We start from the raw sequence: 23,703 nt of genomic DNA, 5'->3' as shown, positions 1-23,703 counted from the left end.
CGCTTCACGTCCTCTCTCTTGTCAGGAGGGAACGTCAGATCGGCCCCATAACGCCTCTAGGCCTAGACCTCTGTCGGACTCAGGAGGAAACCAGGGAGTCCAGACCCAAAGGGAGAGGGCAATGTCAAAAGCCGAAGGAGGGTTACGGTTTTTCACGCTGATCTGGCTTCCTTTCGGCAGGTCCTGTTGACGCTTCCCAGGCCTGCTAAAAAGATCGAGCACGTGCACGAATCTTGAAGGATTGCTTCTCGTCCTCCGAGGCGTCCTCCCACACAGGGGTTGGAGCTCTCGGAAGGACTCGCGCCCCCCTTAAGAAGCTTTAGAGAAGAGGACGCTTCACGTCCTCTCTCTCGTCCACGAGAGGATGAAAGAGTCCTGTGCCCTGTCAGGGCTCTCAAATTGTTTATTTACATAAACGAAGAAGTAAGAGGTCCTTCGGGTAATTTATGGTGCTCAGGAAGAGGACCACATTTTACCCTTTTCGAAGAATGCACTAGCTCTTTTCCTAAGGGACATATTAAGGAGGCTCATTCATCTTGCCAGAAGAGTGATTTGAGCCTCCTGCGAGTGAACGCTCATGAAGTTAGAGCTGTTTCAACCTCGCTAGCATTCCAAAAGAATATGGTAATCAAGGACATTCTTGATTCCAGCCTTTTGGAGTAGCAACTCAGTATTCGTCTCCTCTCCTCATGGCGCTCCGTATACGTTATGTAACGTTCGCTTTACTTCGAAAAAGCAAGCTGATAAGTTGACGTCCGGCAAGCTGCTTTGCACAGTCAAACAACTTATGTCTCTGTTCGGCATAAGAAGGGCAATTTAGACGTGAGGAAGCTTTTGGAGGTGCTCGACGTACTATTAGTAGAGACATTCTCCAGGACACGGCGGCAGCACCTTGCGAAGGTGTCTTTCGGACGCTCGGCGTTCCTTTGCTGAGTGCGTTTCTGGAGATGTTCTTTTGCATTACTAAGACGCAAGTTGTCGCACAGGTGGCCACTGTCCCCTTTGTAAGAAGTATGAAGGTCTTTAAGGCCCCGTCTTGAAGACGAAAGCCGTACGTCTTCCTTAGTGTTCACACACTTCAGGAGCAGCGTGCGGCTCTCCATGGAGACTCGCATGAGGACGTCCCTTGAAAATATTCGTCATACGCAAAACGCGGTTCGTCATAAACATTGAGATGTTGGCAAGGTCGCTCGCCAGGACGCCTCTTGGCGGGCCTTGCATGCATCAGGGCGGGCGCTCAACGATCCTCTCTGAAATGTTGTTCAGAAGACTTGGTGTTCTCTGCTCAGACAACGCTCGCAGCTAAGCAGGACGTTTTTTGAGGACGCTCAGCAGGACGCTTTCCAGGACGCTAAGCAGGACGCTTTGAGGACGCTCGGCAGGACGCTTATGAGGACGCTTTTGTGGACATCGCCAGGACGCTTCGGTGGAAGCTCGGCAGGACGCTTTGCGAGAGAAAAGACTTGTAGACGGCGTCTTATTTGCTGTTCAGGACGTTTCTTAGGACGCTGACGCTTTCTAAACGCTCGTCGAGAGGAGGTTTTTTCAGGACTCTCCACAGGACATTCTTTACAGAAATTTTAAAAAAGGATTCGGAGTTAGCGGAGAGACATACCCAAATTTTTTTCTTCGATCCCTCTTGCCTCCTCATCGATTTCTCTGAGAATCGGGGAGATTATATAACTCGGATTTCCTGGGTGACCTTTCGGGTCATGGTTAAAGGGTTTCCCCTATTAGCAAAGTGCTAATTGTTTTGTCAAGTAAGGACGTTTTTTTCATTGTCAAGATACTAAAACGTTTTGTCATTTAAATGGGGTAGTTCTCATTGACATAGATTTTAACGTTTTTTATCCGTTTTAAGCGGATAAAACTCGTTACAAATTTTCGGAAGAGCTCTCATTCATTTCAGAGGCTCATCCCGGGAGTAAGAAAAAGACTTGTAGACTAGATCCAGGAAGTCTTATGTCCAATATCATAAGAACATTGAACGTCCTTTTCGATCCTCGGTTCTCACTTGATGATCTCTATTCGAATATTACTCCCTCTCTTGGCAAAGAGTCTTGGCAAAGGAGTCAAGGAGTTCTTTTAAAAAGTCTCATTCATTAGAAACGTGGACAGTCGTTTTCCTTTCTTTCTCTCTTCCTCGTCGAGAAAGATGTAGTAGAGAATTCGATGTTCAAATTACTACAATACTTACGTAGTTTATCTTTGCGTCATTTTGCTAACGCATGGGTCAAGTCATATATGCATATCGTATTTACCTCTGCGGATAGAAGCCGAAAGAACTGTTGTTCTAATGTATTTAATTGACACTCCCTTCAACCTTCCAAGAGTTTTCGGAGTAAGAACAACTCTTCAGGTATTGTTTACGACAACACCAACTCAGCTTCTGTGTTTAGTGAATTCTGTTTCGTTTAATATGCCTGCTTGAGGAGTTTTCCTTTGCTCGATAATATCAATACCTATTCATTCGTAAAGGGAGTAGCTGGCAAACTCAGGCAGATAGTGCGAGACGATGAATGAACAAGGCTGCTGTTAGCCTGTTACTGTGATCTACCGCAGTACTGCTAGCTCTGTGACATGCGCAGTTGGTTACGTCTCTCTCCCCTGCGGGAATAGCTGACTAAGCCGTCTCTCTGCCCTACAATCATGGATTTTAGCCTCGGGTTGAGGAAATTTCTAGTATCATGAATGAACATGCCTTCCGTTTACTTAGAAAATTTCAACAAGATATATCTTATTATACCTGTTCGGTGCGGTTTTTACCGCACGGTAACAGAATTCTGTACGAGTCTACCGCGGCATAGACTATAATAATGCTCTCCTGCTTATGCAAAAGCGCAGCCTTATTTAGGGAAGGAAGCAGGCTGAGTGAGGGAATGGATGAGTTTGCTGGGGACCATTTCCTCGCTGGAGAAGCTTGTTTTCCCCTGAATAAACAGCAATTCAGACCTCTACAGTTTTTCCTCACGGAGAAATTGGAATAACATCAAAGATCTAGTAATAATTCTAATTTTCTCTCAACGGCTTGAGGATCACCTCGGGTGATAGCGAGAGGGTGCCAGACATCCGAACAGAGGAACAGATGTCCTGGCACATTGTCTGAAAGAATTGGAAGCCAATTTGGTTGGCTCTCCAGTTCCTCGAAGGGTGAGTTTGATCGAGTGGTCCAAATCATCTCGAATAATTTCTCAGCTCTCTCATAAGCTCAAGAAGAGAGAGTTTGGTTATGGGCTTGGGCACGGAACGTAACGATCCTCAAGAGGTTCGTTAAACTAGTGCACGTCCGTGCGGGTCTTCTCGATCGAAGGCAACAACTACTGACGTCTGAGTAATCCTCACTTAGAAGTATGTCGAAAGTTGAGGAGAGACTGAGGGCGTCCTTTCGTTAAGTTTTTCGTAATATTGAAGACGAAGGAGCTTCCTCCTAAGTTGTTCCCTTATTCATGATCGAGAGGATTAGCATTAGTCGCCACCATGTTGGCCTTTAAGAGGTTGGATTTCACAGAGGTCATGTAATTCAGAGAGAATTGTCCAAAGACCCTTCCCGAGAGAATGGTGTAACTAACATCGTCACTTAGTGAAGTATCTAATATCTCTCCTCTCTGAGTCTGAAGGCGTTCAGACTATCGAGAAGCGATAAGATCTTCAAGATTAATGGGAGTCTCTTGGCCAAGGCAAAGCCAGTGCTGCCTATTTCAGTGTTCAATCGGAGGGGCCGTTTCTGGAGATAGTGAGGGAAAATGACTGTTCCTCCACCTCGACCTCTGTGAATTTCTTTATGCTTCTATCTTTCCGTCTGAAGTATGAGATAAGCTAGAAGTCCTAACTATTGTAGAATATGCAAATATGTTGTTGACGGCCTCTAGCTCAGAGATTCGGTTCTGTCAAACAACAAAGCTTCACGATCTTTGAGGTCTGTGGAGATCTTGAAATTCTCTGGATCGAAGGTTCCGGCATGGAACTTGGTGACAGTAATCACGAAGTCGGCTATGCTAACAGGTGAGGGAACCAAGATGTATATCTATTACTTAATTTAGTTTCCTAAAAATCCTATTCTGTCTCTCCCACCATCCGAAGGTGGGATTCAGCTATATATATATCTGTCATGGTAAGTTTCATGAACAAAATGTTATGTTTTATAATACAATTAAGTTTGTTCAATACTTACCTGGCAGATATATAAAATTAAAGTGCCCACCCACCTCCCCTCAGGAGACAGTTGGCACTGATAAAATATGAATAGAAAATGGGAATGGTTCCTGATATCCGCCTCCCAGCGGCGGGAATGGGTACTACCACCTGGCCGCCACTGCGTGTGCCGCGAATTTTGAAATTCTGTCGTCGGGACTTCAGAGAATACAGCTATATATATATATCTGCCAGGTAAGTATGAACAAACTTAATTGTATTATAACAATACATTTTCATACATACTTACCTGGCAGATATATACGATTAGGGCCCACCCAGCCTCCCCGCAAGGAGACAAGTGGAAGAGAAAAAATATGATAGAAAACGGGAATGGTTCCTAGTCCTGCCACCCAGGGCAGGCCAGTAGATCACCTGACCTACCTGTAGCGAGTGGCGCGAAATTTGAATTTCTGTCGGGACGACGGAGTCTTAGCTATGTATATATCTGCCAGGTAAGTATGTATGAAACTTTATTGTATCATAACAATATCATTTTTCATGTGTTATTATTTCCAGGTTGTTGTGAGAAACCAAATAACCATTCTTTTTTAGTTATTGAAAAAAAAATTTGCTAAATACACTGTATACATTTACTGAATGTGTATTTTTTCAGGGCTATGTGAAACGCCAAGCGCTCTATGCATGTATAACATGTTGTCCAGTGGATAGTGGACGTCTAGCAGGTGTTTGTCTTGCTTGCAGCTATCACTGTCATGGAGATCATGAACTCATTGAACTGTATACTAAGCGGTAGGTGTTGAGGATGGAAAAATTATTGTTACTGTATACAGTTGGCTTTGTTTTCTACAAATTAATATTTTGTCAGTAGTTATTTTTTTAGGTATGTTTTTAGGTCGTTTATTTGATTATGTTGTGGCTGCTAACACGTGATTATAATTTGGTAATGATAGGATTATAACTTTTTTGGGAGACTATTTAGGGGATAGATTGCTCAGCCTTGTTTTAGATGTTTCAGACTTTAGAAACTGAAACTGAATGCAACATTACCATCGATTTTGGTAGCAAGTGTAATAGATATATTTGTAAAAAGAATTGATTTGGTGCTAAAACTTATAAATCTGTAATATTTTGTTCAGTTTCCAACACCTAATTTGCAGTTAGTAAATTATGAAGTCATAGGTTTTGATGTTAGGAGAAGTATGCATATTTTAGAATATCTACAGCTTCACCAAGTGATTCTTTGATATTCATAAAACTTAAACATGTACATATACAGTGTATGTACTTTACAATAAAGTATTTTTGTACATGCAACTTCCCCGGCAGATATATACTTAGCTTATGTCTCTGACGTCCGACAGAAATTCGAATTTCGCGGCACACGCTGCAGGTAGGTCAGGTGATCTACCCCCCTGCCGCTGGGTGGCAGGAATAGGAACCATTCCCGTTCTAGAACCAGATTTTCTCTGTCGCGGTAGTGTCAACATATGTTGTTGCTACCTCCTGACTTGATTTTTGTTTTTCATCGCCATCGATCTTCTGGGCTGTCTTTTGCAGGGAAGTACTGGGTCTTTGGTTCGGCATACGCTTTTGTTAACTTTTTAATGAATTTGGCTTCGAAAATTTCGAAGAATATATGACGTGTAACTACCGAAATTTTCGGTAGACACTCACATAGTTTGCAAGAAAGGGAAATATTAATATTTATTCATTAATACGTGTAATAAGTGTTAGAATTGATTGAGGAAATATACTGACTTCCTACTTTAGGGAGTCAGTAAAGCATGTAACTAGATACGTTTCTTTTAAAAGTTTTTTGGATACTCGTACTAACGAGCAATTAGAGTATTAACAGTACTAGTAGTGTTGCATCCTCATCACCTTCTTACTTCGCAGAAACTTCAAATTCATAGTTGCAATTTGAAGACAAGGATTGTGGCTCAAAATGCGAGCTATTAAAAGGTAAGAAGTGATTACTAGTGTTCCCCATTGCAGTGGAGGGTGCGTCTGATCGGCTCTGTCGCTCTCAGGTCTAGACCTCTTTCAAGCTCCCAAGCCCAGGGGAGAAGGAATGTCGAAAAGCCGTAAGGAGGTTTCAGAGAATCCCCACCGGTCAGGCGTCCCCTCTGGCAGGTTCTGTAGAGTGTCCCAGACTGCCAAGGATAGCCATTGAAAAGGCATCCTTAAAAAAGTGCGTCTCTTCATCTTACATCCGAAAAGACGAAGAATGTATATGTTTGGAGTTTGGATGATCTAGCGCGTTCTCTGAAAACTAAGAGAACACTGAGCAAGAGCCAGCCAGGAAGCCGCGTTCCAGCAAGCTAGTGTGAGCCACGTTTCCACAGCCAGCAGCGAGCCGCGTTCCAGAAAAACTAAAACCAGAACTAGCGCGAGCCGCGTTCCTACTCCAAACGCGAGCCGCGTTCTAGAACTGAGAGCCGCGTTCTAGAAATTTTCTTGGACGCAAGGCGCCTTCTAAGAGACGAAGGCGCCACCTTGGCGCAAATGCGCCATAAAAACAGACGGCTAGAGCAAGGAGCCTTATAGTACAGTGGCATCAGAACGATCCTTTCATTGAACGTTTCCGGGCAAGAGACTCTTTCTAAAATGGGTCTAGTAGGCGCTCGGAACTATCAGGGCGCACGGGACCTTCCACACAAGCGGAACGTTCCAGGAGCGAGTCTCCTTTCTAGCGTTGCGGAACATTCCAGGCGCTAGGCGCAAGGAGCCAGGCGCCAGATATTCCAATCATCTTATGAGAGAGAGGTCAGTCGCGAGGCTCCTCTTTGAGTTTTTAAACTTGAGCAACTTTCTTTCCCTGGCAAAAGTGCAAGATGTCGCACAGGCGGTCGTCGCTTTTGTCAGAAGGATTCTGATACTAAGAGAAGCCATTTTTTCATTATTCAGAAGACTCCTGTGTTTGGCAGTTCCTCTCAATGCGGACTCTCTCCTTCATTCATGCTCTTCCCTCTTATGAGAGGCAAGAGCTTTGGGAGTTTTTCTTATAAGAATCTCATCGACGTTTGGTATGATGGCGGATAGGAAATATCTACTTCCTTTCCGTAAACCCTACAGATGAACAGGAATAATTCTGTCTCTTCCGCGATTTATGAGGAAATCACTGAAGATTTAAAGAGTTCCTGGATTAACTTCCTTCCTTAAGGAGATATATATCTCTTTCTATCGTTCTATTAACGAAAAGAACGAAGACTAAAAATTTTTCCTTTCTCTATCTGCCTCGGCAGGAAAGAATGGTAGTAGAGTATCTGCTGTATGAGAATACGATACGGCAAATCATAAGCACATACCGTAGTTACTTCTTTGCTGAGCAACTCAATTACCGGTATCCTTCCAGGGATTTCCTAGGAAGGACTACGCTTAAAGGGATTGTTAAGACAACACCTACTTAGCTTCTAGATTTATCGAAGTCTTGTTTCGCTTAAATATGCATTAATAAGAACTTCCTGAAGTTCGATAATAATTTTTTATAAGATTCCTTTATTTAATGGAGTAGCTGGCTACTCTGGAAGAGTAAGGCCAGACGGCTAACAGAGACTGCTATCGCGCCTTAGAGACCAACGCAGTAACATGTAGGTGTCGGTCATGAGTGGTTGGTTACATGTCTCTCTCCTGCGGGAGGGAATAACTAACCGTGTCTCTCCCCCCCCTACAATCGCGGTTTTAGCCTCGGATTGAGGGGATGTTAAGCAACATAAATAAAATATTGTCTGCCTTTTGCTAAGAAGCTTTCATAAGAAGATTACAACATTTCAATGCTGTTTACAGTAGGTAACATTATTAAAGGATTCTAACGCAGCGGAACTCTATATTATATGATGCTCTCATGCTTACGAAAGCATGGCTTATTAGTACATGCTTAGTGAGAGATGAATGTAGTAGAAAGAGAATTCACTTTAAGACTACGGTTATGGTCAAGTCTTATGCACATACCGAGGTTAACTACAGAATTCCTAGTATCCTTACAAAGGTTTCCTAGATTAATGCTGTTTTTTACCACAATGTGACAGTATTATAAAGGATTCTAATACGGGCAGAGCACGATATAATATAATTCCTCATCTTTTCGAGAAACGCACACAACCTTTTTAGAATCGGATATTGCTCAAGAGAAAGATGGGTGAGTCGGATGGGAAACATTCTCTTAGTGGCAGAAGTTTGTTTCCCTGATTGTGGACGATACTACATATATAAAAGTTTTTTCCTACTAAGAACGGAATTAACACATGAAGGATGTCGGGTACCATAAAGGCACAGATGTTTCTGGCACATAACCTTAAAAAGAACTAGAAGGAAGCGCCAGCCTGGCGCAAAGCGTCAGAAGCGCCAGCCTGGCGCAATGCGCCAGAACACCATCCAAAGATATTTTCTCGTTTTAGCGAGTTATTAACCTAAGAGTCCAGTAGTGGTTGGTTTGGTGTTTGCTTCTCACCTCGGTGGTCGCGGGTTCGATTCTCGGCCATTCCATTGTTGAGTGAGAGATGTGGATTTCTGGTGATAAAAGTTCACTCTCGACGTGGTTCGAAGTCACATAAAAACACCATACAAACAAACAAACAAACCAGTAGCCTCTCGGAGGCTCGGTAACGGCAAGATTCGTTCCTGATTTCGTTACCCATTTAATCGGAAAGGGGTTCGCTTACAAGGAATGATGAAATGATTTATTTTAATCACTTAGGCCAATTCCACGACTCTCATATCGCAAAGAGCATCGAGAATCTCTTTTTTCGCCCTGTTCGCGTTAACAAAAGAGAACCTATTTGGGAACAGACATGGAACGTAACGATCCTCAAGAGGTTCGATGCAAGATTTTGCATGTCCGTGAGAACCTTCTCGAATCGAAGATAATAACTGTTAACGTATGTCTAACATTTATTGAAAAGAGTTTTGAGAACCTGCGGAAAGTCTTCTCATAGATCTCTTCGCAAGGTAGAAGACGAACAGGCTTCCTATAGACTGCTTCCTTTTCCTCGAACCAAGAGAGGTAGCAATATACGACATCTTTAATTTAAAGAAGGGGAATAAACTTTAGTCTTTTTTCCCCTAGTTATAAATTCTTAACAGATATTAAGATAAATGGGCGTCAAAGGAAGAGAGGATGAATGCCTCATTTTGGCCTTAGAGAGGTTGGATTCACAGAAGTTCACGTTCTTCTCACAGCATGTTTCGTAAGGCTTTTCCAAGAGTATCGGATATTCTATCAGAATCTATTATAAATAGACCTGAAAAACCTCTCCACTCTGAATCTGTCCGCGTGCAGACTGACCAGAAGTGGACATGAATGAGAGGATTTTTTCAAGGTAAATGACAATAGTCATGGCTAAGACATAGACTGCTGCAGATCGTGCTAGATGGAATGAGGAAACTGTCCTCTTCCGATACCTCTGTGAACCACATAGCGAGGTTCTTTCTTCACTTTCAGAGGGGAGAATCACCTAGGTATATATCTGCTATCAAAGAACGCAGTAAAAGGCTATACTGTGTCTCTACAAGGGGAATTAGAGATAACAGAGGATTAAGATCTTTGGGATCTTATATGATACCGCAATACGACAAGAGTAGGATATCATGTACTTCGAATGGGATCTTTTTGTGGCCACAGATTCCGTGTTCCGTCAAAATGGAACTGCTCCTCATCAAACTTCTTTGAGAAAGTTTATGAAGGAATTCTGTTTCTCTTAGCCCTAACGACCAAGAGACAAGTGAATTTTTTGTGCATTGGAATCTCGCATCAGATTCAATGAGACTCGGCATGGGTTCTTGCCAGCATAGTAGGTCTGGCAAAAGAACTAAAACCCTCTATTCCTGACGCAACGCTTTCAGATAGAAGTTTCGTTGCCCAGGCAGGGTACTTACATTTTCATCTACAGAAGAAGAGATGGTTTAAACGTTTGCCTACAGAGTCTTCGGGGTGCGATGAGGGCTCGAAATGCTTCCCAGAAGGTATTCACAAGGATACAATAAGAGCTAGAAATCAGGGTTCCGCCCAATTTCAGCTCGGAGTCTCCTTCGACTTCCAGACTCCTTCCCTTCCTTCGGCAAGGATAGGGAAGATTCTGCAACGAGGAACCTCAACATGTAGAAGAGATTTCGTTAGCAAAGGAAGTATTCACGAAGGTACCTCCTCGGAGGAATTCTCTTCTTCTCTCGTATTGTTAGATATCCTGTCGTCTACTGGATGTAGCTGACTACAATCACCTCCCCTTGCCAGGGGCCAAAAGCTCAAAGGGGAAGAATTTCTTCCATCCTTCTCCAGTCTCCTGATAGACTGTGTGGTTGTTCAGGACTGTCGGACAATGTAGCGCCAGCCAGGCGCCAAATGCCAATACAGGCGAAAAACGCCAGAGGTGGACAGTTCCAAGGAACTCTGTCATGGTCGGATACTGAGAAGGAGCGGGCCTCCAACCTGGCGCAAATGCGCCAGAGGCAAACATATCAGAGAGATATAAGAGTGTCCGATGTGGACATCGCCAGACAGCCTAGAGACTCTTCCAAGCTCGAAGCTCCAGCAAGTGGGAGGAGCCAAGCCAGGCGCGAGGCGCCAGCCAGGCTCTAGGAGCCAGCCAGGCTCTAGAAGCCAGCCAGGCGCCATCCAGGTGCCAGGCTCCTTCAAGGCTAGGCTCCAGTCAGGATTGAGGATCCTTCCAGGTGCAAGGCTCCTTCCAGTAAAGAGAAACCTAAAGCTCTGTCATGTAAGAGGGCTAGTCCCCATTGATATGATACAGGTAAGGCTCTGCCATGTAAGTGGGTCAGCCCCCATTGGCACGATCCGAGAAGGCTCTGTCGTGTAAGCGGGCTAGCCCTCATTGACATGATCCAAAAGGGTTTGTCAGTCATAGGTCCCTACCTCGCTGAAACTCTTGAGGCATGCAGACTCATAGACAGTAATCATGAAGTCTTCTGCCTGGCTCCAGGCGCAAGGCTTCAGCCAGGCGCGAGGCGCTAGCCAGGAGGGAGGAGCCAATCAGGCGCCAGCCAGGCGCGAGGCGCCATCCAGGCGCGAGGCTCCAGCCAGGCTCTAGGCGCCATTCAGGCACAAGGCTCCAGCCAGGCGCGAGGCGCTAGACAGGCGCTAGGCTTCTGCCAGGCACGAAGCGCTAGCCAGGCTCCAGGCTTCACCCAGAAGAGATCTATATCAAAGAATGCCCTGGCCTTCTTTGAGACAATGTGATCTCCTAAGCACTTGACAAGTGCATTGATGATTCCTTCAAACAGCTGGGAATTAAAAGCGCATGAAGTGCGAGCTTTTCCGAATTCTTGTTGTTTCCTTAACAATATGTCATAAGGACATATTAGCTGTCACATAAGGGAGATGCAACTGTGTTGACTTCCCATATCCGAAGGATGTCAAGATAACCTACGAGAGATCCTTCTCTCTTGGTTGATACGTGTCTGCGGATACATTGCTGGGATAGGGAGCCGATACTGATCCTTAACTAGTGAGTTAAATTTTATTTAACGGCGTGTTTTTTCTTTGGGTTGTTTGAAAGGAGTTTGGGGATAACTCTTTTCAACTTAAGCACTAACCCTCGTGTTAGGATCAGGTGATCGGGATCGGTGTTGTGCTCCTTAATTATGCCACTAGGCATAGGCATATTGTCATGTAAGAGGCTCTGTCGAGTAAATGGATAAGACCCCATCGACCAGACCCAACAAGAACTCTTAGCCATAGGTCACATCCTCGCTGAGGCTCTTGAGGCGAAGCAGCGATTCCTAGGCATTAGCCATGGAATCTTCCGCCTGAACAAGTAGGAACCAAGGTTTTATTTATTTATTACCTACAACGTATGTTGTTTACCTGTCTATTCAGTAAATAGTTGTCTCTTACCCACCACCAAGGGTGTCAATCAGCTAAGTATATATCTGCCGGGGAAGTTGCATGTACAAAAATGATATTGTTAGAATACAATAAAGTTTTGTACATACTTACCCGGCAGATATATACGATGAATGGCCCACCCAGCCTCCCCTCAGGAGACAGGTGGAAGAGAAAATCTGGTTCTAGAACGGGAATGGTTCCTATTCCTGCCACCCAGTGGCAGGGGGGTAGATCACCTGACCTACCTGCAGCGTGTGCCGCGAAATTCGAATTTCTGTCGGACGTCAGAGACATAAGCTAAGTATATATCTGCCGGGTAAGTATGTACAAAACTTTATTGTATTCTAACAATATCATTTTACAGTATTGTGTATACTTTACTATGTTGGTGGAAAATAAAAACAAAATGACAAAACTTAGAATGTGAAAGAAATGAATACTTCTAAAATTCCCTTTGCTACCAGCCTTTTTGTGTGTGCATTTTATTAGGCCAGCATAAACTATTGAAAGTTATAGCTTGTGAGAATGTGATCTGTATATACCATAGTGTATATGCAATAGAAATAAGCACATAATAATACCTTCATAACTAAAGATTATTGGGCTCAGTTTTCTTTAGTTTTAATGCAGTTATTAACAATCATTATACATAACATAAACCACAATGTAAATCAGTAAATGGAAGACAGTCATGTCACAATGAAAATACAGTGAATGGAAGATAGTTATGTCAGAGACTGTAAACTTACAGCATTGCAGTACCTTAGTCACCTACACATATCAGTTGGACTCATGTAATGTGTCTTATGCTATATGCAATACTTTTGTTGCTATTTGATATTAAAGACTGAAAAAGTATTTTTATTAGACAAACCTGTTTGCTAGTTTGGTTATTATTTATGTGAATACAAATCATAATAAACTAAAAAGTTACCAGTTTTATTTAGTTTTCTTAATGATAAAGGTCCATCGTGTTATAGAATTATTTTATAATTAAACCAGCCGAGTATTCATGAAAATATGTACCAGGTCAAGAGTGTAAAATTATACAAAGCTTAAAAGCAATAGAAACAAAAATTACAATAATATAGGATGAAGTCCTCATGACAAAATTGTACAAAAACAGAGGTGATTCAACCTTCATAACTGCTATGAACACTTGTGGACCAGGTATTCATGCAGTAATTTCATCCTAAATTCATGAGGAAATGATTTGTAGTTACCTAATGCAGGAAGTGAGAATTCTCTGCTTACCAGGGTTCTCTTGTCTCTGATATCATTTTAATGAAATAAATTTTGAACTTGTCAAAAGTTATAGAGTTATGTGCACTGATTTTTTCTTTTGTGGCTTTTTTGTCATTGTATATAGGATGAACATTTATTTTATAAGATTAACCTAAAATTCTTTTTATTGTATGTGTTATTTGGAGATATCATTTGATGAAACCTTAGTAGATTCATTCATCTTTTGATGTGTATTTGTAAAAGATAGTGATTTTTAATAGATAATGATTTGTTTATATATAGTTAATATTGGTTAATGTAAGAAGTTTATATGGTTAATTAGGGCTCATAAACATTGTGTACTATTTCAGGCATTTTCGATGTGATTGTGGTAATTCCAAGTTTCCCAACAACGTTTGTAAACTGTTGAAGGTATGTACTATGCCATTGCAACTTGATGGAATTTCCATTCTATATTAATATTAAAACAAATTAGTTATTTTCATCATACTTGAAATTGAATTATAGATTCTCAAAAATGTCACATACTGTGAAACTTAGTGTTTCATATAAGTAACTACCAAGCAATTACTTAGGTATACTTTTCCACTCATGCAGCAGCTAATATTTGAATTTTGTGGTAGTGATTCTATATTTATTGTATAGGTGACTACCCAGCCTGCTATTGGTGAACAATAGGTACAACAAAACAGAGGAGCTCACTTTTTCTGCTGGTTTTCATCACAACTGATGTTTTTTGGCAGCTTTGTCAGTTTTTCAGCTTCACTTTGGTTTTGGGGATTTATTGATTGTTCTGGTAGCTTTTCAGCTGAGTTTAGTTTATTCGGGAGACCCTTGTGTTGGTAATTATGTCAGATTCTAGTTCCTCCTCCATTAGATATTGTAGGGAGGGTTGCAAGACCCACATGACTAAGGTGACAATAGTCATATGATCTATGTTAAGTATAGAGGGCAAGAATGCTGTAAGGTTCTTACTTGTGAGGAATGTCAAGGATGGGATGAAAAACAGTCAAAGATTTTGAAGTTTCGTTTGGAGGAAATAGGGATAGAAAAAGGAAGGTGGCCTCTAGAGCTAAGAGTAGGGCTCATAGTTTAGAACATGTCATGTTCTTTCTGTTGGTGACCATAACATTCATTTTTCCCCGGTCTTAACCTTATCCCCCCCCATCCTCAGTCCTACCTATATTTTGACCATCAACTCGTTGTACCACACCGTGCTTTTGAATCCCGATGCCATTGTATGTCACCAGACTGCCTGTGATTCCCTGGGAATGGCTTGTTGGGACTACTGCCACTTCCACTAGCTAGCTACTCTAAGATTCCTCTTGTTTCTTGCAATCACTGCCTTCTACCAAAAACCTGCTACTTAGATTATTTCACATTTGCTGCATGTTTTGCCTGTCACTCACACTGTTACCCCTATAATGTCTGCTATAGTATTTCCAAAATGACCAGAGCTCTCTGGCGGGGCTGTTTGGGTTCTCCCACGTGTTTAATCTTTGCATATCTACCAAATTTATAACAACAACTGAGAGATAAAACCTTTACTCCTATTACCGATATCGAATATCATCTTTTCTGTTACGCAGATTTTCTGTTACGCAGAATTCTAAATCAATTACGTAGGTTCACGATTGATAAACGTTCTTTGATGTAATAACAAGAAATGGAATCAGATTTTCTATCAACATGGCATCTCGTTTTGGTGCTGTTGCCAATTTTTGTACATGGAACTTACCCAGCAGATATATACTTAGCTATAGACTCCGTCATCCCCGACAGAAATTCGAATTTCGCGGCACACGCTGCAGGTAGGTCAGGTGATCTACCGCCCCTGCCGCTGGGTGGCAGAAATAGGAACGATTACCGTTCTAGAACCAGATTTTCTCTGTCGCGGTAGTGTCAACATACGTTGTTGCTACCTCCTGACTTGATTTTTCGTTTTTCATCGCCATCGACCTTCTGGGCTGTCTTTTGCAGGGAAGTACTGGGTCTTTGGTTTGGCATACGCTTTTATTAACTTTTTAATGAATTTGGCTTCGAAAATTTTGAAGAATATATTACGTGAAACTACCGAATTTCGGTAGACACTCTATTATTTTGCAATAAGGGAAATATTGATATTTTTTTTTTCACTAATTACGTGATAAGTGTTTAGAACTTGATGAAGGAAATATAAGATCTAACTTCCTACTTTAGGAAGTCAGAAAGCATATAAATAGATACGCTTCCTTTAGAAGCTTTAAGAGCTCTCGTTCTAACGAGCAGTTAGAGTATTGACAAATTCTAGTAGTTGTTGCATCCTCATCACCTTCTTACTCCACAGAATCTACAAATTCATATGTGCAAATTTGAAGATAAATGGATGGAGCTCAAAAGGCGAGCTCTAAAAAGGTAAGAAGTGAATATAGTGTTCCCAGTGCAGTGGAGGGTGCGTCTGATCGGCTCCGTAGCGCTTCCAGGCCTAGACCTCTTCCAAACTCCCAGACCCAGTGGAGGAGGAAAGTCGACAGCCGCAGGAAGGTTAGGGAGAACCCCCACCGGTCAGGCGTCCCCTCGGCAGGTTCTGTAGAAACGTCCCAGACTGCCAAGGATAGCCATTGATAAGCATCCTTAAAAAGTGCGTCTCTTCATCTTACATCCGAAAAAAGACGAAGAATGTATGTTTGGAGTTTCGATGATCTAGCGCGTTCTCTGAGAGCTAAGAGAACACTGAGCAAGAGCCAGCCGCTGCGCCAGGAAGCCGCGTTCCAGCAAGCTAGCGTGAGCTACGTTCCAATAGCCAGCAGCCAGGCGCGTTCCAGCTGACAGACTAGCGCGAGCCGCGTTCCTACAACCAAACGCGAGCCGCGTTCTAGAAAATTTTTCTTGGCGCAAGGCGCCTTCAAAGAGACGAAGCCGCCAGCCTGGCGCAAATTGCGCCAGAAAAAACAGACGGCTAGAGCAAGGAGCCTTATAGTAGAGTGGCAATCAGAACGATCCTTCCATTGAATGTTTCCGAGCAAGAGGCTCTTTCTAAAAGGGGTCTAGTAGGCGCTCGGAACTATCAGGGCGCACGGGACCTTCCACGCAAGCGGAACGTTCCAGGAGCGAGTCTCCTTTCTAGCGTGCGGAACATTCCAGGCGCTAGGTGCAAGGAGCCAGGCGCCAGAATATTCCTAATCTTCTTATGAGAGAGAGGTCAGTCGCGAGGCTCCTCATTTGAGTTTTCAACTTGAGCAACTTTTCCCTGGCAAAGGTGCAAGATGTCGCACAGGCGGCCGTCGCTTTTGCCAGAAGGATTCTGATACTAAGAGAAGCCATTTTTTTTTCATTATTCAGAGGACTCTCTCCTTCATTCATGCTCTTCCCTCGTTATGAAGAGGCAAGAGCTTTGGGAGTTTTCTTATAAGAAGCTCATCGACGTTTGGGTATGATGGCGGATAGGAAATATCTACTTCCTTCCGTAAACCCTACAGATGAACAGGAATTCTGTTTCTTCCACGATTTATGAGGAAATCACGAAGATTTAAAGAGTTCCTGGATTAACTTCCTTTCTTAAGGAGAAATATATACTCTTTCTATCGTTCTATTAACGAAAAGAACGAAGATAGTAAAAATTTTTCCTTTCTCTATCTGCCTCGGCAGGGAAAGAAGGTAGTAGAGTATCTGCTGTATGAGAATACGATACGGCAAATCATAAGCACATACCGTAGTTACTTCTTTGCCGAGCAACTCAATTACCAGTATCCTTCCAAGAATTTCCTAGGAAGGACTACGCTTAAAGGGATTGTTAAGACAACACCTACTTAGCTTCTAGATTTATCGAAGTCTTGTTTCGCTTAGATATGCATTATAAGAACTTCCTGAAGTTCGATAATAATTTTATAAGATTCCTTTATTAAATGGAGTAGCTGGCAACTCTGGAAGAGTAAGGCCAGTCGGCTAACGAGACTGCTATCGCTAATCGCTTAGACACCAACGCAGTATCATGTAGGTGTCGGTCATGAGTGTCGGTTACAATGGTTCACATGTCTCTCTCCTGCGGGCAATGGAATGACTAACCGTGTCTCTCCCCTACAATCGTGGTTTTAGCCTCGGATGAGGGGATAGTTAAGCAAACATAAAATAAAATATTGTCTGCCTTTTGCTAAGAAGCTTTCAATAAGAAAGATATTACAACATTCAATGCTGTTTTACCCGTAGGTAACATTTTTAAAGGGATTCTAACGCAGCGGAACTCTATATTGTATAATGCTCTCATGCTTACGAAAGCATGGCTTATTAGAGTACATGCTTAGTGAGAAGATGAATGTTAGTAGAGAATTCACTTTAAGACTACGGTATAAGGTCAAGTCTTATGCACATACCGAGGTTAACTACAGATTCCTAGTATCCTTACAAAGGTTTCCTAGATTAATGCTGTTTACCACAATGTGACAGTATTATAAAGGATTCTAATAGGACGGCAGAGCGCGATATATATAATTCTCTCATTCTTCGAGAAACGCGCACAACCTTTTTAGAATCGGATATTGTCAAGAGAAGTTGGGGTGAGTCGGATGGGAAACATTCTCTTAGTGGCAGAAGTTGTTTCCCTGAATGGACTATAACTACGTATATAAAAGTTTTTCCCACCTGAGAACGGAATTAAACATGTGAAGGATGTCGGGTACCATAAAGGCATAGATGTTATGGCACAAAACCTAAAAAGAACTAGAAGGAAGCGCCAGCCTGGCGCAAATTGCGCCAGAAGCACCATCCAAGATATTTCTCGTTTTAGCGAGTTATTAACCTAAGAGTCCAGTAGCCTCTCGGACAGCAGGCTCGGTGGAACGGCAAGATTCGTTCCTGATTTCGTTACCCAATTAATCGAAAAAGGGGTCCCTTACAACGGAATGGATGAAATGATTTATTTTAATCACTTAGGCCAATTCCACGACTCTCTCATATCGCAAAGAGCATCGAGAATCTCTTTTTTTTTTCGCTCCTGTTCGCGTTAACAAAAGAGAACCTATTTAGGAAACAGACACGAAACGTAACGATCCTTAAGAGGTTTGATGCAAGATTTTGCATGTCCGTGAGAACCTTTCTCGACGAAGATGATAAACTGTTAACGTATGTCTAACATTTATTGAAAAGAGTTGTGAGAACCTACGGAAAGTCTTCTTCATAGATCTCTTTGTAAGGTAGAAGACGAACAGGCTTCCTTTAGACTGCTTCTTTTTCCTCGAACCAAGAAAGGTAGCAATATAGACTCCTTTTAAATTTAAAGAAGGGGAATAAACTTTAGTCTTTTTCCCCTAGTTTATAAATTCTACAGATATTAAGATAAATGGGCGTCAAAGGAAGAGAGAATGTATGCCTCATTTTGGCCTTAGAGAGGTTGGATTCACAGAAGTCACGTTCTTCTCACAGCATGTTTCGTAAGGCTTTTCCAAGAGTATCTGGATATTCTATCAGAATCTATTATAAATATACCTATAAAACCTCTCCACTCTGAGTCTGTCCGCGTGCAGACTGACAGAAGTGGACATGAATGAGAGGTTTTTTCAAGGTAAATGACAATAGTCATGGCTAAGACATAGAATTGCTGCAGATCGTGCTAGATGGAATGAGGAAACTGTCCATTCTTCCGATACCTCTGTGAACCACATAGCGAGGTTCACTTTCAGAGGGAAGAATCACCTATGTATATATCTGCTATCAAAGAACGCAGTAAAAGGCTATACTCTGTCCCTCTCAAGGGGAATTAGAGATAAAAGAGGATTAAGATCTTCGGGATCTTATACGATACCGCAATACGACAAGAGTAGGATATCATGTACTTCGAATGGGATCTTTTTGTGGCCACAGATTCCGTGTTCCGACAAAATGGAACTGCTGCTCATCAAACTTCTTTGAGGAAGTTTATGAAGGAATTCTTTGTTTCTCTTAGCCCTAAACGACCAAGAAGACAAGTGAATTTTTTGTGCATTGGAACTCGCATCAGATTCAATGGAGACTCGGCAATGGGTTCTTGCCAGCATAGTATGTCTGGCAAAAGATAGAAGTTTCGTTGCCCAGGCAGGGTACTTACATTTTCATCTACAGAAGAAGAGATGGTTTAAACGTTTGCCTACAGAGTCTTCGGGGGGGGATGGAGGGGCTCAAAAAAGGCTTCCCAGAAGGTATTCAGAAGGATCAATAAGAGCTAGAAATCAGGGTTCCGCCCAATTTCAGCTCAGTCTCTCTTTGACTTCCAGATCCTTCCCTTCCTTCGGGCAAGGATAGGGAAGATTCTGCAACGAGGAACCTCATCAACATGTAAGAAGAGATCTCGTTAGCAAAAGAAGTGTTCACGAAGGATCCTCCCTGGAGGAAGACTGTCTCTCTCGTATTGTTAGATATCCTTCGTCTACTGGGTGTAGCTGACTAAATCACCTCCCCTTGTTCCAGGGGCCAAAAGCTCAAAGGGTAAGAAGTTTCTTCCACCCTTCTCCAGTCTCCTGATAAACTATGTGGTTGTTCAGGACTCTCGGACAATGTAGCGCCAGCCAAGCGCCAAATGCCAATACAGGCGAAAAACGCCAGAGGCGGGACAGTTCCAAGGAACTCTGTCATGGTCGGATACTGAGAAGGAGCGGGCCTCCAACCTGGCGCAAATGCGCAAGAGGCGAACAAATCGGACAGATATAATGAGTGTTCCGATGTGGACATCGCCAGACAGCCTAGAGACTCTTCCAAGCTCGAAGCTCCAGCAAGCGTGGAGGAGCCAAGCCAGGCGCGAGGCGCCAGCCAGGCTCTAGGAGCCTAGCCTTGAAGGAGCCTGGCGCCTGGGTGGAGCCTGGCTGGCTTCTGGAGCCTGGCTGGCTCCTGGAGCCAGCCAGCTCTAGGAGCCAGCCAGGCTCTAGGAGCCAGCCAGGCTCTAGGAGCCAGCCGGGCTATAGAGCCAGCCAGGCTCTGGGAGCCGGCCGGGCTCCATCCAGGTGCCGGGCTCCTTCAAGGCTAGGCTCCAGTCAGGTATTGAGGATCCATTCCAAGGCGCAAGGCTCCTTCCAGTAAAGAGAAACCTAAAGCTCTGTTCATGTAAGAGGGCTAGTCCCCATTGATATGATACAGGTAAGGCTCTGCCATGTAAGTGGGTCAGCCCCCATTGGGCACGATCCGAGAAGGCTCTGTCGTGTAAGCGGCTAGCCCCCATTGACATGATCCAGAAGGGTTTGTCAGTCATAGGTCCCTACCTCGCTGAAACTCTTGAGGCGTGCAGACTCATAGACAGTAATCATGAAGTCTTCTGCCAGGCTCCAGGTGCCTTCCAGGCGCAAGGCACCAGCCAGACGCAAGGCTCCAGCCAGGCGCGAGGCGCTAGCCAGGAGGAGGAGCCAATCAGCACCAGCCAGCGCGCGAGGCGCCAGCCAGGCGCAAGGCGCCATCCAGGCGCGAGGCTCCAGCCAGGCTCTAGGCGCCATTCAGGCGCAAGGCTCCAGCCAGGCGCGAGGCGCTAGACAGGCGCTAGGCGCCTGCCAGGCAACGAAGCGCTAGCCAGGCTCCAGGCTTCACCCAGAAGAGATCTATATCAAAGAACGCCCTGGCCTTCTTTGAGACATTGTGATCTCCTAAGCACTTGATAAGTGCATTGATGATTCCTTCAAACAGCTGAGAATTAAAAGCGCATGAAGTGCGAGCTTTTCCGAATTCTTGTTCTTTCCCTAACAATATGTCATAAGGACATAGTTACTGTCACATACGGGAGATGGTCAAACTCTGGGTTGACTTCCCATTATACCGAAGGATGTCAAGATACCTTCGAGGGATCCTTCTCTCTTGGTTGATACTTGTCTGCGGATACATTGCTGGGATAGGGAGCAGATACTGATCCTTAACTAGTGAGTTAAATTTTTATTTAAACGTCGTGTTTTTTCTTATTTGGGTGGTTTGAAAGGAAGTTGGTAGATAAACTCTTTTCAACTTAAGCACTAACCCTCGTGTTAGGATCAGGTGATCGGGATCGTGTTGTGCTACCTTAATTATGCCACTAGGCATAGGCATATTGTCATGTAAGAGGCTCTGTCGAGTAAATGGATAAGACCCATCGACAGACCCACAAGAACTCTTAGCCATAGGTCACATCCTCGCTGAGGCTCTTGAGGCGAAGCAGATTCCTAGGCATTAGCCATGGAGTCTCCGCCTATCAAGTAGGAACCAAGGTTTTATTTATTTATTACCTACAACGTATGTTGTTTACCTGTCTATTCAGTAAATAGTTGTCTCTTTCCCACCACCAAGGGTGTCAATCAGCTAAGTATATATCTGCTGGGTAAGTTCCATGTACAAAAATGATATTGTTAAGATACAATAAAGTTTTGTACATACTTACCTGGCAGATATATACGATTGATGGCCCACCCACATCCCCTCAGGAGACAGGCGGAAGAGAAAATCTGGTTCTAAGAACGGTAATCGTTCCTATTTCTGCCACCAGCGGCAGGGGCGGTAGATCACCTGACCTACCTGCAGCGTGTGCCGCGAAATTCGAATTTCTGTCGGGGATGACGGAGTCTATAGCTAAGTATATATCTGCCAGGTAAGTATGTATAAAACTTTATTGTATCTTAACAATATCATATTTCAAACAGTTCCATGTGCGTTTCAATCCACGGATAAGCCGCTTAGATTCTCTGCTTCGGTGGTCTCTGTACATGTCTGGAGGCAGTTCTATTTTGATTTCTTAATATCATTGGTATAGAATAAATTGGTGAGCAAGGAAATATGAAATAAAGCATAACAGTAAGTTTGACGATTGAGAAAATAAACAATCGTATACAGACAGATATCTCTCTCTCTCTCTCTCTCTCTCTCTCTCTCTCTCTCTCTCTCTCCTCTCTCTCTCACTCACAAAATAATAGATGGAAACAATGACTGAATATTGCTAAAATGGCAAAATTTTGGCTTGACTGAAGTGTGGAGTGACTTTGACACCGACTTACAAATCATTCCTGGTCATCTCAGCCATGGATAGACATCAACTTCACAGCCAAAAAAAAGGCAATTGTATACAAAATAGATAGTTATTTTCTAGAGGAAAAGGCAAATGGAGGGCATATGTTATCCCATAAAAAAGCTCTCGCTTGGACAGCTGTAAGATTCAGAAGAGAGAGAGATCGAGAGCAGGGCCAAATAGGAATGAGATTAAAATACCTGGGAATGAAAAGTCCCTATAATCTTATAATTAAAGCCTTGGGGTTTGTCTCAAAGACATTCAGAGGTCTGTCACACACTGGTCAGTTGTTGTTTTTGTAAAATTGGTGACAGGGCAGATCTTTAAATGCCATGCCAGAGAGCTCTCATCATGTTGGCAAGACTATAGTGCTAGTGCTGTCTGTTCAGGCACCTTCATCTTTTCTGGATTTGACTCACTGTTTCGAGTATATTTTTGATAGTGTTGAGTTTTATGTAGAAATTTCTTAGGCAGCCTGATTACTTCTGGGGTATCCATTTTTTTGGCCATTGGTGTACCTGCCACAACTTGTGTTACTGGTACTTGAAATTTGATGGTATTAGCATAGGTTAAAGGTCCTTAAATAGTTGTTTTCAGCACTTGAGGAGGGAGTGTTTCAACCACTAACATGGAATCTTCCCTTATTTCCTTCTTTGTTCATTCCCTAACCAGTGCTCCTTTGAATCTCTAGATGAGGCCTCCTTATGACTGAGAACCATTCTCCAGACTAGTGAGCAAATTGTATGCTCTTTGAGGCAATGTCACCTAAACCAGAGGCAGGTTGTTTATTGGTGTTTCTGCTTCTCATGATTTAATTGCAAAGATGCTATTGGGGTCACTTTGTTAGCAGAACTTGCTGTCTCTGCATTGGTCACTGGTAGCACTGAGGATCATCTCTTTTGCTAGTTAAAGCAGTTTGCCACCATCTCAAGATGATTAGGAAACTTTGATTGAACAATTACAGGCTTTGTTTATAAAAGTCAGCAGGGGAAGTTTGTTCAATAAGCAACAGTAATCAGGATCCTCTAGAATCTTGAGAAATCAGCTATCCTAAGACTAGGGTAATTTTAATCCCTTAATTTATCCATCACTTATCTTGGAGGTATGGACTTTTAAGGTCAGACGCAACTATCCTGAACTTTAATGTTTAGTTCCATTTGCTTTCCCCTTGAGTTATTGTGGACTGGGGTTCGTGACATTTTTGCCCTTATGGGCATATATTAGACCTTCTTTTAGAATCTCATCCTCCCACCAAAATAGTGATTACAAGTTGATTAAGATTGAAGGGTTTATATTTATATGGTTCAGTTGAACTTTTTTATACAAATTTTCATATGAATGTAAATGATAATGACGTGACCTCTTCGCAATGCTCTTGTTTGGCCGTTTTACTGCTTACAGTCTACCTACAGTATACATGAAAGATTGAGCCCAGCTGTTTAAGTTGTTTGGAGTTGCAGGCGTTGAACACTTGTTGGGAGAAACGGGTTTAAAACACATGTAAGCT

The 23,703-nt window shown here is 43.0% G+C and overlaps 1 protein-coding gene across 1 annotated transcript in view; it reads left to right on the top strand.

The window, feature by feature from the left end:
- The window catches only part of LOC135199589 (putative E3 ubiquitin-protein ligase UBR7), a 90,059-nt gene that overhangs the window by 5,833 nt on the left and 60,523 nt on the right, over positions 1-23,703 (top strand). Inside the window, exons 2-3 of the mRNA XM_064227745.1 lie at positions 4,782-4,944; positions 13,588-13,648. Of these exons, the coding sequence (XP_064083815.1) occupies positions 4,782-4,944; positions 13,588-13,648 (224 nt within the window). The remainder of the gene's footprint in view (positions 1-4,781; positions 4,945-13,587; positions 13,649-23,703) is intronic.

The sequence above is a fragment of the Macrobrachium nipponense genome, chromosome 26 (genome assembly GCF_015104395.2).
Source record: "Macrobrachium nipponense isolate FS-2020 chromosome 26, ASM1510439v2, whole genome shotgun sequence".
NCBI lineage: Eukaryota > Metazoa > Arthropoda > Malacostraca > Decapoda > Palaemonidae > Macrobrachium > Macrobrachium nipponense.
The sequence above is the reverse complement of the archived record's forward strand: the minus strand, read 5'-3'. Positions and strand labels throughout refer to the sequence as shown.